At 34.4% G+C, this 16,441-nt stretch overlaps 1 protein-coding gene across 1 annotated transcript in view; it reads right to left on the reverse strand.

Annotated features, from left to right (window-relative positions):
• The window catches only part of LOC115212326 (deleted in malignant brain tumors 1 protein-like), a 71,310-nt gene extending 55,069 nt beyond the window's left edge, over positions 1-16,241 (reverse strand). Inside the window, exons 1-5 of the mRNA XM_029781190.2 lie at positions 16,105-16,241; positions 11,515-11,562; positions 5,970-6,111; positions 4,047-4,207; positions 3,294-3,429 (exon numbers count right to left, since the gene is read on the reverse strand). Coding sequence (XP_029637050.1) covers positions 3,294-3,429; positions 4,047-4,207; positions 5,970-6,111; positions 11,515-11,562; positions 16,105-16,117 — 500 coding nt within the window. The 5' untranslated portion in view covers positions 16,118-16,241. The remainder of the gene's footprint in view (positions 1-3,293; positions 3,430-4,046; positions 4,208-5,969; positions 6,112-11,514; positions 11,563-16,104) is intronic.
• Positions 16,242-16,441: the final 200 nt, after the last annotated feature.

Genomic DNA, 16,441 nt, shown 5'->3' on the forward strand with positions numbered 1-16,441 from the left:
CAAGGTCATATGCTTTTTATCTTGATATGAGATCACCATGTCGCGCACATATGGTCGTGATGCATGTGCCTCGTGTACTCTTATCAGACGGGAAGTCATGATGAGTATACTGGGCTTCCTATACTCTCACTCAATAATAATAATAATAATGATAATATAATAATAATAATAATAATAATAATAATAATAATAATGATGTTGATGATGATTATGATGATGATGATGATGATAATAATAATAATAATAATAATAATAATAATAATCATAATGATAATAATATAATAATAATATATAATAATAATGATAATAATAAATAATAATAATATAATAATAATAATAATAATAATAATAATAATAATAATAATAATATAATAATATTGTGAGAGAGAGCAGTGCAAGCCATCAAAGTGATACTGGGGTAAAATATACGAAGTCCATTATTTATCATTATTATTATTATTCTATGTTTGACTTTTGCTTTATGTTTGTGCAAGTTGGCTCCAAGTCTCACCCAGAGACCTCAAGAGACAACAGGTTGGAAGTTCACGTTGTTGTTATGCCTAGTGTGCCATATATTTGGGGGTTTTTTTGGTGTTGTACTAGTGAATGTCTAATAAATAAATTTAAAAAAAATTGTTTGTTTTAAACCTTGAGATTACATAGAGAGTATTTTGCGTAGGATATGAGCAGTTTCCATGAGCACTATCTCTTGAATTTCTGTCATTTTTGGGTTTCCTAGTATCTGAGTTAGGTAGCAATCAGCCCCTTTCGCTATCATTCCCAGGGCACCTATGACAACAGGTATTGTTCTAGTCTTCAGGCTCCACATTTTGCTGATTTCTATTTCAAGATCTTTATATTAGCTCAGTTTTTGGTAGGTCTTGACAGATACGTTTATATCGATTGAGACAGTCATATCAATGAGGAGACATGTTCTTTGTCTGAAGTCTTTCAATATGATGTCTGGCCTATTGGCATCTATCTTTCTGTTAGTTTGAATGGTGAAGTTCCAGAGGAGTGAGTATTATTATTATTATTATTATTATTATTATTATTATATTATTATTATTATTATTATTATTATTATTATTATTAGTAGTAGTAATAATGAAAAAAGCAAATCAAAAGGCATAAAATTAACGGTAGTACTTTTCGAGTAGATTTTCTTTCCTATCTTCTTTTCTATTTGTACCTCATTCCTTTATCTATTGAGCTCAATAATGCGAAATTAGGATAAAAGATACAAAACAAGACAATCACCTTTTCTACAAGGATGATCTAAAATTTTATGCTAAAAATCACTGCGAGCTGGAGGGTCTTCTTAAAACCGTAAAAGTATAATCATGAAACGCACGGACTTTGGTTTAGATAAATGGGTTAAGTTAACATTTTCATTCCCAACATCGTGGTTCCGGGTTGAGTACCACTGCATGGTACCTTGGGCAGATTTCTTCTACTATAGCCGCGGGTCGACGAAAGCCGAAAGAAGCTCGCCGTATATGTATGTATGTATGTATGTAGTATGTATGTATGTATGTATGTATGTATGTATGTATGTATGTATGTAAGTATGTATGTATGTATGTTATGTATGTATGTATGTATATATATATATATATATATATATTATATATATATATATATATATATATATATATATATATATATATACATATATACACACATATATATATATATGTATATATGTATGCATATATGTATATATTTATTTGTATATGTCTTTGTGTCTGTGTTTGCCCCCCTCACCACAAGAAAACCGGTGTTGGTGTCTTTACGTTGACGTAATCTAACGGTTCGGCAAAAGAAACCGATAGAATAAGTGTGAAGCTATAAAAATTCCTGGGGTCGATTCATTCGACTTAAGCAAGTAAAAAATATAAATGATAAAAGATATCTACTACTACTTTGTAACTTAAACAAGAGGAAACATATGTATAGTTTTGTGTCAATGATGGTGGCAGAATATAATTCTCTCAAATGAAAGAACAAATAGAAAAAGAATTTCACAGAAGAATAAGGCTTATCTTAAATACGGTGCTTAAATCACAAAACCGATTTAAGGTAATACATTAACGATATCAGTTTTTCAATACAGCTTCAACACAATTAATTGGATTTTTGAAGACATAGAAAAGATGTACGTGAAAACCAGAAAGCTACTCGTATCACGCAATATATATCGTTTAAAAGCAGACAATGAACGTTTATGCCACCTTAGAATTGAAGGCGGCAGAAATCATATTTCACTTGAAATCTCCTCTAAAGCAACTATCACCGATTTTAGAGTAGATAAACCTCCAGTGTAGGTAATAGTGAAGAAAGTTTAATAAGAGCTGCTAGAATCACACTAGGACAGAGGGAAACCAAAAAGCTAAATGAAGTTAAAAACCAGGGAAAACATTATCTGACTTGAAAGAGAAGGTTTGGTATGGTAGATGCCCAAAGATAATTGCAGGAAATAATAGTAGTGAGACATGGTTATGGTCGCAGAAAGGTTGAAAAGGGAGACAAAAGTGTGTTAGCAGCAGCACGAGGTCAAGTATTGAGGTATAATTGGATAAAAGCTAAGATAGATTAAAAAAAAAAAAACATTAAAAATAATAAGGGTGAAAAATTGAATATTAATTTGATTAACATCAATTTAAAACCGGTGGTCTAGCATATTGAAAATCAGAAGTTTCATTAAAACTTATATTACATACATATAAAAGGTATGACCTGTAAGTGGACATCCATTATGCTAGAAGGAGATCCGCTATGGTCTTACCACTATTGCTAAATTTTCTTGAGAACAACCCTTTCTTCGTGGAAAGACCATAGCGGAACTTCTTCTAGCATACTGGATGTCCACTTTCAGGTCATCCTTCTTATATATATATATATATATATATATATATATATATATATATATATATATATATATATAAACAGGTAGATTCCAGCGTAAGTTATCTAAATCAAAAGTGGAAAGTGTTACTCATATAATAAGTGAATGTAGTATGCTGGCACAGAAAGAATACAAGAAAGATATGGCAATTTAGGTATCTAAGGTTACTTGTTGCAGCCCGATGTTAGGAATTTTTCTTTTCCAACAGTCCAATCAGTTGTGCGTATATGAAATAATAATAATAATAATAATAATAATAATAATAATAATAATAATGATAATAATAATAATAATAATAATAATAATAATAATAATAATAATAATAATGATAATAATAATAGATAATATAGAAGATTTAATAAAAAAAACAGAAACCTCTACTTACTCATAGCCAACTGCACGGCAGGCAAGTCGTGCTGCATGTTGATCAAAATAACGGGAACATACTCTTCCCCATCTCCCAGACATTTTCACTTGTAATTCTCCATGATCTTTGCCTCCACCATCCATTCGATATATTTCTAGAAAAGATAAACAATAGTAAAAGCAATAATGGAAGCTAGAATTGGTAGAGGTAATCAATATGGCGGACAATGAACACACTGTAATGGAATCTAACTTTCAATCTAAATAATGAAACATGTGCGTAAGTAGAAAGGACAGCTCAATCACTTCTTTCATACCAATCTCAACATCATCGCAAATGTCATCTTCATCATCATCATCATCATCATCATCATCATCATCATCATCATCATCACCGCCATCATCATCATCAGCAGCAGTAGCAGCAGCACCAGAAGCAACAGCAGTAACATTGATTACTCTCGTTGTTCTTGTCAATATATCCTGTTTTCATTATTAATATAAATGAATATGGCTGTGAATATACTTCTGCTGCTGTTGTTGCTGCTGCTGTTGACAAGGGCGATAATGATGACTGTGGTAATGATGAGGAGAATGTCGACTAAGATGATGACAATGATGACGACAATGATGATGGCGACGACTACGACGAAGTTGTAAATCTGTAGGAAGTGGAGACGGTGAAAGAGAATTAGAAAGTGGAAAATAACGAACAGTTTTGGCATTCACTTTTTACGATTTTTATATTGAAAGAGGACTAAGTTTTCCTTACCGTTTACACATCTCACTAGAGCAAAACGGGTGTCATTACAGGCTCGCTGTTGGTAGGTGCATGTAACCGGATTCCATTTTGTGCATACGAGCTTATGACTGCATGTAGTGATATTTTTGTCAATTTTAAGCAAGATTTCATCATTCAGAAGACTTCCATGGCTGTATAACAAAACAAACAAAAAAGAAAAAATACGTTCCGTCGTAAATAATCTTTATATAATACCAACCAGCATGAATGTTGTATGGATGATTGGTTGATTGAAAATCCAGTTAACGTCTTACATCGTATAGACAACTGGAGAGTGAGAGATAGATAAATAGATAGATAGATAGATAGATAGAGAGAGAGAGAGAGAGAGAGAGAGAGAGAGATATGGAGAGAGTAAAAAAAAAGATAAAGAGAGTGTTAGCAAAAGAGATGTATGATGATTGGCTTGGTGGTATGTAATTAATAAAATAATGCGCCCATCATATATACAAGTGGATGCTGAAAAGTCCCTAATTTTGGGTAAAAATAATACTGGAAAATCAGTTAATTATGATTTTATTCAACATGTTCACACTTATTGCAGAGTTCCTTCAATTTTTCTTGTAAAAGAACTTGGAAGTTTGGGTCTCTAATCAAGCCTTTTGCGACACCCTTAAAGCCAAGACCTTTTCACACTCCCTCGTACACACAATGGGAAACATAGAAGCATGGAGACAAAGGAGGTGGAAGAAGAAGAGGATTAGGAGGAAGAGGAAGAAGAGGAAGAGGAGGAAGAGAAGAGTAAGAAGAGGAGAAAGAGGAAAGCGAGTAAACGACAGAGTAATTATGGAAGGAATTCAAATTTCGCAGCAATAGGTTTTCGCTGAAGTAGTTTGCGATTATCTTAATTAAGAAAAATAATAACATACATGTTATGCAAATGAGAAATTTGCTATATTTTAAGGTGACATTTTTCTTTTGAAAATTAGTATTTCTTTTCATTATTTTGTACAAACACCAATAAATTTGATAAAAGTTAAAATATAATTATTGTACATATATACACCATATTTTCCTGATATCGCTCTTGGTGGCAAAAAGTTATCCGTCATATGACGGGTAACACTTTGGTTATTGTATAAAACTTCTGTTCGAAATGATTTATTAAAATGATACTGTGATCTCAGCTCAATCATTTACTTTACCTGGAAACAGGTGAGAGATGGTGACAGGAAGGACATCTAGTCATAGAAAACCTTCAACAAACTCCCTCAAACCCATGCCAGTATTAAAAACTGGACGTTAAAATTTCCAGACAAGAATAACAATTTTTTTAGAATTTGCATAAACACTACCATTGCTCCTGAAATTGTCAGTTAGTTAGAACTTAATGTGATGCAAAGCACCATTAAATACATTTTCGCCACACAGTTTTTGTGCTGCTCATGTTTGTGTATACTCTAATATATATATATATATATATATATATATATATATATATATATATATATATTATATATATATATATATTATATATATATATATATGTGTGTGTGTGTGTGTGTGTGTTTGTGTGTGTGTGTTATATGTGTATGTATATATGCATCTATCTGTCTCTCTATCTATCTTTCTATCTGTCTGTCTGCCTGTCTGTCTGTCCGAGGTCTGATTAATAAATATCCGGACTGTTGCTATAGTAACGAAGCTAAAGCACGCAGAGTGAAGCCGCTTGGCATAGACTGACCATGAAATCTGCTGTGCATGCGCACAAAGGATTTAGGCTTATACAATAAGGAGTAGAATACATTTATGGCTTACATAATTTGAATAATTCAAACTGACAGTATATTGGATCAATTGACATATGCCGTTATTATGTAGTGTATGTTCTCCGTTATAATTCCATACCAATAAATATTGCAATTCGATTGGGAAGTTTAAAATATAACTTACAAGTATCCTTTGGAATGACAAATATTTACAGCATCTGCTTCTGTAATACTTTGAATTAATGGCAATATTTTTCCGGCATTAAGGAGTTGTACAATACCTTTATGACCTTGAGAAAGGCTTATGGAATCGTTATGGAGCGTGACTGTTGAGAAATGAAAAAAAGAAGACGTTATTAATACATCTTACCAGAAGCGTTATACTCAGTATTATTCAAAAAAAGTATAAATCACAAAATAAATATTGATTTCAAATTTTTGCACTAGGCCAGAAATTTCGGGGACGGGAGTAAGTCGATTAGATCCACTCCAGCGCTCAGCTGGTATTTATTTTATCGATCCTGGAAGGCAAAGTCGACCCCGGCGGAATTTGAACTCAAAGCGTAAAGACGGACGAAATGCAGCTATACATCAAGCCCGGCGTGCTAACTATTCTGCAAGCTCACCGCCTTCAACAAATAAGGTAAATGTTAAAATAAGCATAGTATATGATAGCATGCAAACACGTAAAATTGGCGATATTCTTATTGGTCTTACATAACAATCTATCAATATACACAACTCTATATAAATACAATACAGTGTTTGCCAAGATTGTTGTGCGGTTCAAGAAGTCGCCCTGAAACTGTATGGTTCGGTACTCAAGTGCAAATGTATAGCATCACAGATGGCTGTGTAGGCAAGGGAGGAAGGGTGGACCTCTCAAACTATATAGTTTCGGGTTTGATTCTATTGTGGGCTGTTCTGGATATATGTCTTCTACTACAACCCCTGGTCGACCAAATAAAGTCTCTTCATAGACAATCTGATGTTACTTTGATGGTTTTGTAGTTAAGAAGGTCGCTCTTCAACTATGTGGTTTCGTTTTCAATCTTACAGCATGACATACTAGGTATGCACAGACACACACACGCATATGTGAGTTCGATTCCGCAGCGAATTGTGTCCTTGAGCAGAACACTTTATTTCAGGTTGTTCCAATCTATTCAGCTGACAAAAATGAGTTGTACCAGTAATTCAAAGGGCCAGCCTTGTTACATTCTTTGTCAAGCCGAATCTCCCTGAGAACTACGTCAAGGATATGCGTGTCTGTGGAGTGCTCAGCCACTTGCACGTTGATTCCACGATCAGACTGTTTTGCTAATCGGATCAACAGGAAGACATGTCGTCATAAGTGCTAGCTTATCTATCTATCTATCTATCTATCTATCTATCTATCTATCTATCTATCTATCTATCTATCTATCTATCTATCTATCTATCTATCTATCTATCTATCTATCTATCTATCTATCTATATACAAGGTATGATGGGTAAATTGTCGCCATTTAACACTTGCTATTTCGCGCTTACGCATTGTTTGTTTTTGATTTTGTCGACTATACAGTATAGTAGAGTCAGTTGGGCATCGTCTGTGAGAAAAACAGCACCATGATGTAGTTCATTCTGCCAGAAAGTTGGAAACGACTTGCTGTACTGATTGGTACTCGCACTGGAAGCTCCAATACGAACATTTCAGAATCTGAGGACATGTACCGAGAGTGATAAAAATCAAATATCCAGTCAACATCATTGTGTTTGGAGAGATCACTAGTTATCGCGACGTTATGTGTTCATTCATCTTCTCCCACGGCCTCAGACACAACACAGAGACCTACATCAAGTGCCTGGAGGTGGCAGTGCTGCCCTGAGTGAAGAGTGTGGCTGCTGGCAGACCCTATGTCTAGCAACAGGACTCTGCTCCTTCTACACAAGTAGGAGAACCCAGTCATTTCTGCGACCACATCGCCCCTAACATCTGACGATCTATCTCCCCAGACTCTAACCCCCATGATTAATATGTGTGGGGCGCAGTTGAGCAAGAGACCAGCAAAACTCCTTGTAACACCAAAGATGAATTGAAGGCCAGAATTATGGCAGCATTCACCAGCTTAAACAAGGAGTCTGTCCAGAAGTGTTGCAGGAGATTCTGAAGTCATCTGGAGGCCATGGTGAAAGCCAATGGCGATTTTATTGACTAATTTTTGTTTTTAGTATTTCAAGATATTTTAATGTAATTTTGGTAAATATATCTGTTAAAATGAAATATTATTGTTATTTTCATTTTTGCGTAAATTAGACGACAGTTTATTCACCGCACCCTGTATGTCTCTCTCTCTCTCTCCTCTTTACACACACACACACACACACACACACACACACACACACACACACACACACACCACACACACACACACATATATATATATATATATATATATTCATATATGTATATATATATATATATATATTATATATATATATATATATATATTTTTTTTTTTTTTTTCTGATATTACTCATGGTAGTAAAAGTATACTTCAAAGATTAAAAGTCATATGACGAGTAACACTTGAAAAATCAATGATAAAACTACGGCTATTTCGTGGACAGGAGGACACAAGGCGATGGAGTTTTACAATGTAAAGTATATTTTCCCATGTTTTAAACTTGAAATCCCAGTAGAGTCTACTTTGCTTTGTAAGTTTCTGTACTAAACCTGATCGATAAAATCAACCCTGTTAATCTTCAAAATCAGTAACTATTTCTATTCGTTCAAGGATCGTTATTTATTAACAAATTAGAGATATATTTATCGGTAGTAAAATAAAATATGTAGTAATAAAAACGATCAATATATTGAGAAGAACGGTCATCTCGCTGTTTAATCATAAACTACCAACTGACCAAGTTGTGAATCTATAAAACCATTTCCCTCGCTCAGAGAATGTTTAGTAGAGATAATGGTTGAGTTAGAATGATAATGACCGACATGTAAGGACTCACAAATATCTGAGAAATCTTTATTATTCATTTCATCTCAATATGCTTTGTTCTTTGAGTGAAGATTACAGTTAGAATGGCCATTTTGATGGTAGTTAGAGAGTAAGTCGAATTCCAACGGCCTAATTCAATATGTTGAACTACTGGTTGTCAGGTCGAAAGTTCGTATACAGACCTGCATTAAGATATTTAGCCAATACAATTAACAGCATTTACACCAGTTCATCTCGCTGTAGGTATATATCATAAATGACTGTAAAACTCAACACTGCAAGTAATAGGTACATTCTATAACTTAGTAGTATTCTTCCCACTGTTGTTTTCAGGTTAAATGTATTCACTCGGATCATTCAGTAAATACATCAAAATAGAGGATAATGAAGGCACAACATGGTCCAGTTCTTGGTGTGGTATAGTGGTCGTGTACTTCAATGACCACGAGGCCAGTGCTAGCGAAGCGCAAGGTCTTGATAGCGAGTTCCATGCTGGACAGTCGAATTGTTGGTGTAACCACCATTTTCCAGTGATTTGATGAGCAAGCTTACTTTATTTGCATTAATTTGTGAATATAGAATTGTACTGTACGATTTTGAGCATACGTATTAATGCAAATATGTATGCATAACTTCTTCATTGAAATTAATTCTACATGAAGTTGCGAAACAACCGTAATCCTATAGAAGTCACGTGGTAAAATAAATATATAGTCACTTCTCATATTCCCTAACTTGATGGTTGTATGTATGTATGTATGTATGTATGTATGTATGTATGTATGTATGTATGTATGTATTCGTTGTTAGCGAAGGTAGCAGCATTATATGAAAACAACATTCTGTATATCCTTATTTGTTTATTGCCCACAAGGGGCTAAACATTGAGGGGACAAACAAGGACATTAAGTCGATTACACCGACCCCAGTGCGTAACTGGTAATTAATTTATCGACCCCGAAAGAATGAAAAGATAAGTCGACCTCAGCGGAATTTGAACTCAGAACGTAACGGCAGACGAAATACCTATTTCTTTACTGCCCACAAGGGGCTACACACTGAGGGGACAAAAAGGACAGACAAACGGATTAAGTTGATTATATCGACTCTAGTGCGTAACTGGTACTTATTTAATCGACCCCGAAAGGATGAAAGGCAAAGTCGCCCTCGGCAAAATTTTAACTCAGAACGTAGCGGCAGACGAAATACCGCTACGCACTTCGCCCGACGTGCTTACCGTTTCTGCCAGCTCGCCGCTTTTACAACATTCTGTATATCCTACTTAACATGGGTATACTTTAGAAAGCCCCACAACAGCGATATTCCTGCAACATCGCCGCCACTGGACGATTTTCGTCTGCTGCTAATATCAATCTGTATTTTTTAGCATTTATATATTTACATGATGAGCTTTCTCGACTCGACTACCGAAGTTGTGTAGTTTTCTATAGTATACCCACATTGAGTAATATATATATATATATATATAATATAATATATATATATACATATATATATATATATATATACATATATATATATATATATATACATATATATATATATATATATATATATATATATATATATATATATATATATATATATATATATATATACATATATATATGTATAATGCGCTATCTCCCTCTCTCTGTATATATATATAACACACACACACACATCAAATATAGATTGAAAGAGAGTAAGAGAGATAAATATATTGATGAATACATATATTTTATGTTTGTATATGTATGAGTGTGTATACTTATATATATATATATATATATATATATATATATGTATATATATATATATGTATATATATATATGTATATATATGTATATATATATATATATATATATGTATGTATATATATATATGTATATATATGTATATATATATGTGTGTATATATATATATATATATATATATATATATATACATATATATCACGATATCGGCCACGGTTTCGGATATTCTTATGCATCGTTGGTCACAACGTGCTTCGCATTGTTATACCTTTCAAATGATGTTACCACTCTGCTGGTTAGTCAAGCAGAACAACATTAGATCCGATCGGAAGGCTATTTTGTCACAGGGTTACCTATTTAAAGCTGAATGGACAGGAGCAACCTGAAATGAATCGTTTTACTTAAAAACGCGGCGCACTACCGGGCTGTGAATCGAACCCATAATCGAGCGATCGTGAGCGCAATACCGTAACCACTAGGCCACGCGCCTTCATACACTCGAACACATCCAAATACACACACGCGCACACGCACACGCGCACACGCACACGCACACGCGCACACGCACACGCGCACACGCACACGCGCACACGCACACGCGCACACGCACACACTCATATACATGCACACACACACGTACGCGTGGTTTTCCTTGGTAGTTAGTTACTGTGAATGCGATAATTATTTCTACATAGTATTTGTCAGAACTAGAAATTGGAATTTGAAATTGAGGAACAAAAAGATGCATTTTTTTTTGCTTATACATTGCAATTTTTAAATTCTAAATCTTATCTTAAATGTCATTGCTTTTCTTTTCAACGTTCTTAACGGTAAAATCAAAGATAATTGTTTCAGCTTTGAACCATGCAAGAAACACTATTATTTAATAGTTTCAGTTCTCTGTTACTAAGTTTATCTCACTTATGAAAGTTACAGTCCAGTTACAAAACAGAAATTTAAATAACAATACTCACATGTTTGTCCAGAGGCTCCATAAATGATAGCAAAGAGCACTAAAGTACCTGTAAAACAGAGCAAATAAAGGAAAAATTAAATGGGTTGCAATATAAGAAATACCATTTTATATTTAGTATTCAGTTCCGCTTTTTACGTACTTTAATGAATATCCTTTCTGCTATAGACACAAGGCCTGAAATTTTGGGAGAGGGGGGGTCAGTCGATTTGATCGACCCCAGTACGCAATTGGTACTTAATTTATCGACTCTAAAAGGATGAAAGGCAAAGTCGACCTCGGCGGAATTTGAACTCAGAACGTAACGACGGGAGAAATACCTATTTCTTTACAACCCACAAGGGGCTAAACACAGAGAGGACAAACAAGGACAGACAAACGGATTAAGTCGATTACATCGACCCCAGTGCGTAACTGGTACTTAATTTATCGACCCCGAAAGGTTGAAAGGCAAAGTCGACCTCGGCCAAATTTGAACTCAAAACATAACGGCAAACGAAATACCTATTTCTTTATTACCCACAAGGGACTAAGCATAGAGAGGACAAACGAGGACAGACAAACGGATTAAGTCGATTACATCGACCCCAGTGCGTAACTGGTACTTAATTTATCGACCCCGAAAGGATGAAAGGCAAAGTCGACCTCGGCGGAATTTGAACTCAGAACGTAACGGCAGACGAAATACCTATTTCTTTACTACCCACAAGAGGCTAAACACAGAGAAGACAAACAAGGACAGACAAACGGATTAAGTCGATTACATCGACCCCAGTGCGTAACTGGTACTTAATTTATCGACCCCGAAAGGTTGAAAGGCAAAGTCGACCTCGGTGGAATTTGAACTCAGAACGTAACGGCTAAGCATTTCGTCCAGCGTGCAAACGATTCTGCCAGCTTGCCGCCTTGTACTTTTAATGAATATGAATGTATTTTCATTCGTTCTCTTAATGGCCGCAAATCCCTCTACTATTTTGTTCCATACGTCTCTGTATTGTGTGAATTTTAAATCGAAGTTGAAACTTACATAATTCTTTTGACAATATCTTGCCTGAGACTGCTTTTGTGTCTATGATACACATTTTCTGTTTAAAGTAGACATTCCTTAAAAATCTCATGTTATTTTATACTTCAGACAACAAATTAATAATGACAAGGTATTTTAACTAAATTCTTCATTATTTTCAATATTAATTGAAGCAAAGACAATGTATTTCAACAGAAAAAGGGTAACAAATAGATTAAAGTTATCTAAAATAAAGCCTTTCATCAGAATTTCATGTTAAGTTTTGTTTCAAATAGCTGCCTTCTTCTTGCGCCCTTTTAAAGCCTAGCCAGGCTCATGGGCCTGGTTTCCCGGTTTTTATGGCGTATGTGTTCCCCAGCTGGACGGGACGCCAGTCCATCCCAGCGTTACTCATTCTTGCCAGTTGAGTGGGCTGGAGCAACGTGAAATGAAGTGTATTGCTCAAGAACACAACGCGTCGCCGGGGTACAGGAATCGAAACCACAATCTTACGATCATGGTGCTGACACCCTAACCACTAAGCCACGCGCCTCCACACTAACAAAGTTATTTTACTAAATTCTTCATTAGTTTCAAAATTAAGTGAAACAACGCCTGTGTATTTCAATAGAAATATGGTAACAATGGTTAAAGTGACACTGGGATTTGGTTTCATCACGGAGAATATAACGATTTGATGTTCAGTATAAATGTGCTAACTAATATATATGAAAATAAATACAAGTGAATGGGAAAAAGAACGAGTTGATATGGACTATAAGGACAGTGGGTGAAGAAGAAATAAAAAGGACTGCAAAGGAGGAGAATACAAAAAACACAGGAAGAGTGAAAGGGAAAGAGGAGACGCAAAACGGTCGCCCATCACAGTCTTCGCTTCATAAATTTTACATAGCCCACAAACACTCATACATGCATGCATACATACATACATACATACATACATACATACATACATACATACATACATACATACCTACAAAAATATGAACACACACTCACACACACATATATGTATATACGAGGGGTGTAGGAAAAGTTTTGAGCCTTGAAGTCTTGTCCTATGTTTTGCTTTTTTGAAGCTCAAGCCTTTTTATGCACCCCTCGTGTGTATATATATATATATATATATACATATATATATATATATATATATATATATATATAGATAACGTCGCAAGAAATTTGAAAAGCTAAACGCGAAACCGGTCTTTCTTCTAAATTATGTCATTATAAGAGGAAAAAAAAATTTTTAATATTCTTCAAAAATTTTTCTAATATTCTTCAGACATATTGACGCAAATATATATTTTTTAACATTTAAACCTTCTGTAGTTTTTTCACTTTTTACTATTTTCTATATATATATATATATATATATATATATTATATATATATATATACACACACACACGCACAAACATACACACGTGCACACACAAACACACAGGCACATGCACATAGTCATGTGTGTGTGTGTGTGTGTTTGTAGTGAAGAAGAAAGTTAATATTAAAGAGGAATAACAAGAAGAGTCCCAACGTTATTAAATGAGAGTTGTAACATTCATTTAATTAAAAATGGTATTTATTCTCCGAAGAGTGCAAACAACACATGAACGCCGAAGCAAAAAATAAAATAAAAGAAAAACGAAGTGAAATCGCTTCAGTTGCTCTAAATATAACATAGATATAACTGAAATACATTGTTATAAGAGGAGGCATATACCAAGGTGTAAGGTATTATCACCTCCTCTTAGTAAGTAAGTACTCGCTTGTGTTCTAGGACACATATTACTCGGTTTCCCTAGGGTTAATCACAACAACATTTGAAGGAACGCCAGGTCACTCATTTACATCGGAATAGACTGAAAGTAACGTGAAACGAAGTATTTTACTCAAGAACATAATTTATTGTTCGGTCCGAAATTCGAAACCACGACCTCATGTGTATACACCCCAATAACTAGGCCATGAACACACTCTCTCTCTTATTTTAGAAACCAGGTTTAAAATGAAAAGTGACTTTGACTATAATAGAATTCTATTTTAGATGAAAGCAGGTGGGATACAAAATTGTCAAAATATTAAAGAATTATTGCTCGGGCACGGCTGTATGGTTAAGAAGGTCGCTTCGTAACCTCGTGATTTCGGGTTTAGCCTTAATGCGCGGCTCCATGGCTAAGTGTCGTCTATTATAGGCCCAGGCCTTATGAGTGAATTTGGTAGAGAGGAATCTTGTGAAAGACTGTCATATATATATATATATATATATATATATATATATATATATATATACATACATACATACATACATACATACATACATACATACATACATACATATATATACATACATACACACACACACATACATATTCGTTTTCTCACCGTTTGAAAACCGGTGTTGGTTTGTTCTTGTCCTTGGGATTCGGCAAAAGAAACAATGAATACGTTACAGAGTTTAAACAAAAATAAAAACTGGCATCGAGGGGTTCGACTGAAACCCTCTAGTGATTTCTAGCAGGGCCGCAGCACAATGATTGAAACAAGTAAAAAATAGTAGGTGAAAGTCAAATATTCATCTAGAACCTTCTCTGAGTCGTTAACAAGTTCCCTTCGCAATTACGTAGTTTTAGGTTCGATATCACTGCGAGACATTTGTCTTTCTCACAGCCTGTGGTTGAAAAATAGCGAGTGAATGCTGCAAATAATCTATTGTAAGCCCATGGTTTTAGGGCAACTTTTATTCTTTTAACCAATTTCCGAGCTCCTGAAATGGGCCATGGGAACTGGCGTTCCTCTTCTACGAAAGTCATTAGAAAAAAGAGAGGACGTTCTAATATTACAAAAGGACCAGTAATTGCCCGATTGCTATAAAAACCAATAAAAGATTCGAAGGTTTTACATACGCATAAACAATGAAGAGTTAATGATCGTAGCAGAAACAGGAACAAAGCCATAAGTTTGAGGAGAGAAAATTAGTAAATATCATCGACCCCGATACTAGGACTGCTACTTGGTTTTATCGACTTTGGAAGTGTGATAGACAAAATTGAGCTCGATAGTATTTGAAATCAGAATGTAGAATGTTGGAATTAATGTAAAAAAATTCTACCGACGTGCTAACGATTCTGTCATTTTTTGCACTTTCGTGCAGGTGATCATTCCCATGTCGACTAGCAATTAATGAGTTATTCAGTTAGATTATTAATTTTGTTTTAAGTATACAGTTCAATTAAATAACTGCGATTTTATTTACCCACAAACCATGCTTCAGCTCCACGCTTTCTCTTTGTTACTCTTCAATTTGTTATATATCTCACTGTATCTTTTCTCAAATCATTGCAGAGATGCGGAATATGATGGGCTCTGCTAGCTCGAAAAGTACCTAAGATACGTCATATATGAGGATAGTGCCCTTATGATACCTTTAAGGATTTTAAGGTCCAAGGTAAAGCAAGGTAGCACATAGTTGTAGTGCTGACATAGGACTGAATTACAACTATAATGGACATATTTGTAAAAATGTTGAAATTGCAAATTGAACAGGTAACAAAACATACTTACAGATAGATAGCATTTTAAAGCAGTTCCTTTTGTGAAATGCAACTTGTGCATTAGTATATTACATATAAATAATAACTGGTGAGAAAATAAACTTATGTTTTGTTGTTATCAGTTGTGAATTGCTTTATCGTTTTCTCAATTAGTTTTATCAATTGCATTACATGAAGACGATCCTTGTTAATTGACTGTAATAGATTGGTTTATCTCATACCCACCCTCTTGACCAATAAAAGTAACTTGTTTTATGGAGACATCTTTTCCTTTTTCCTTTTTTAAAAAAATAAAAAATTCAAAGTACCACTTGACTTTAGTCTGAGCTGATAAGCAATACTTACAA

Source organism: Octopus sinensis, linkage group LG5 (genome assembly GCF_006345805.1).
Source record: "Octopus sinensis linkage group LG5, ASM634580v1, whole genome shotgun sequence".
Classification (NCBI taxonomy): Eukaryota; Metazoa; Mollusca; class Cephalopoda; order Octopoda; family Octopodidae; genus Octopus; species Octopus sinensis.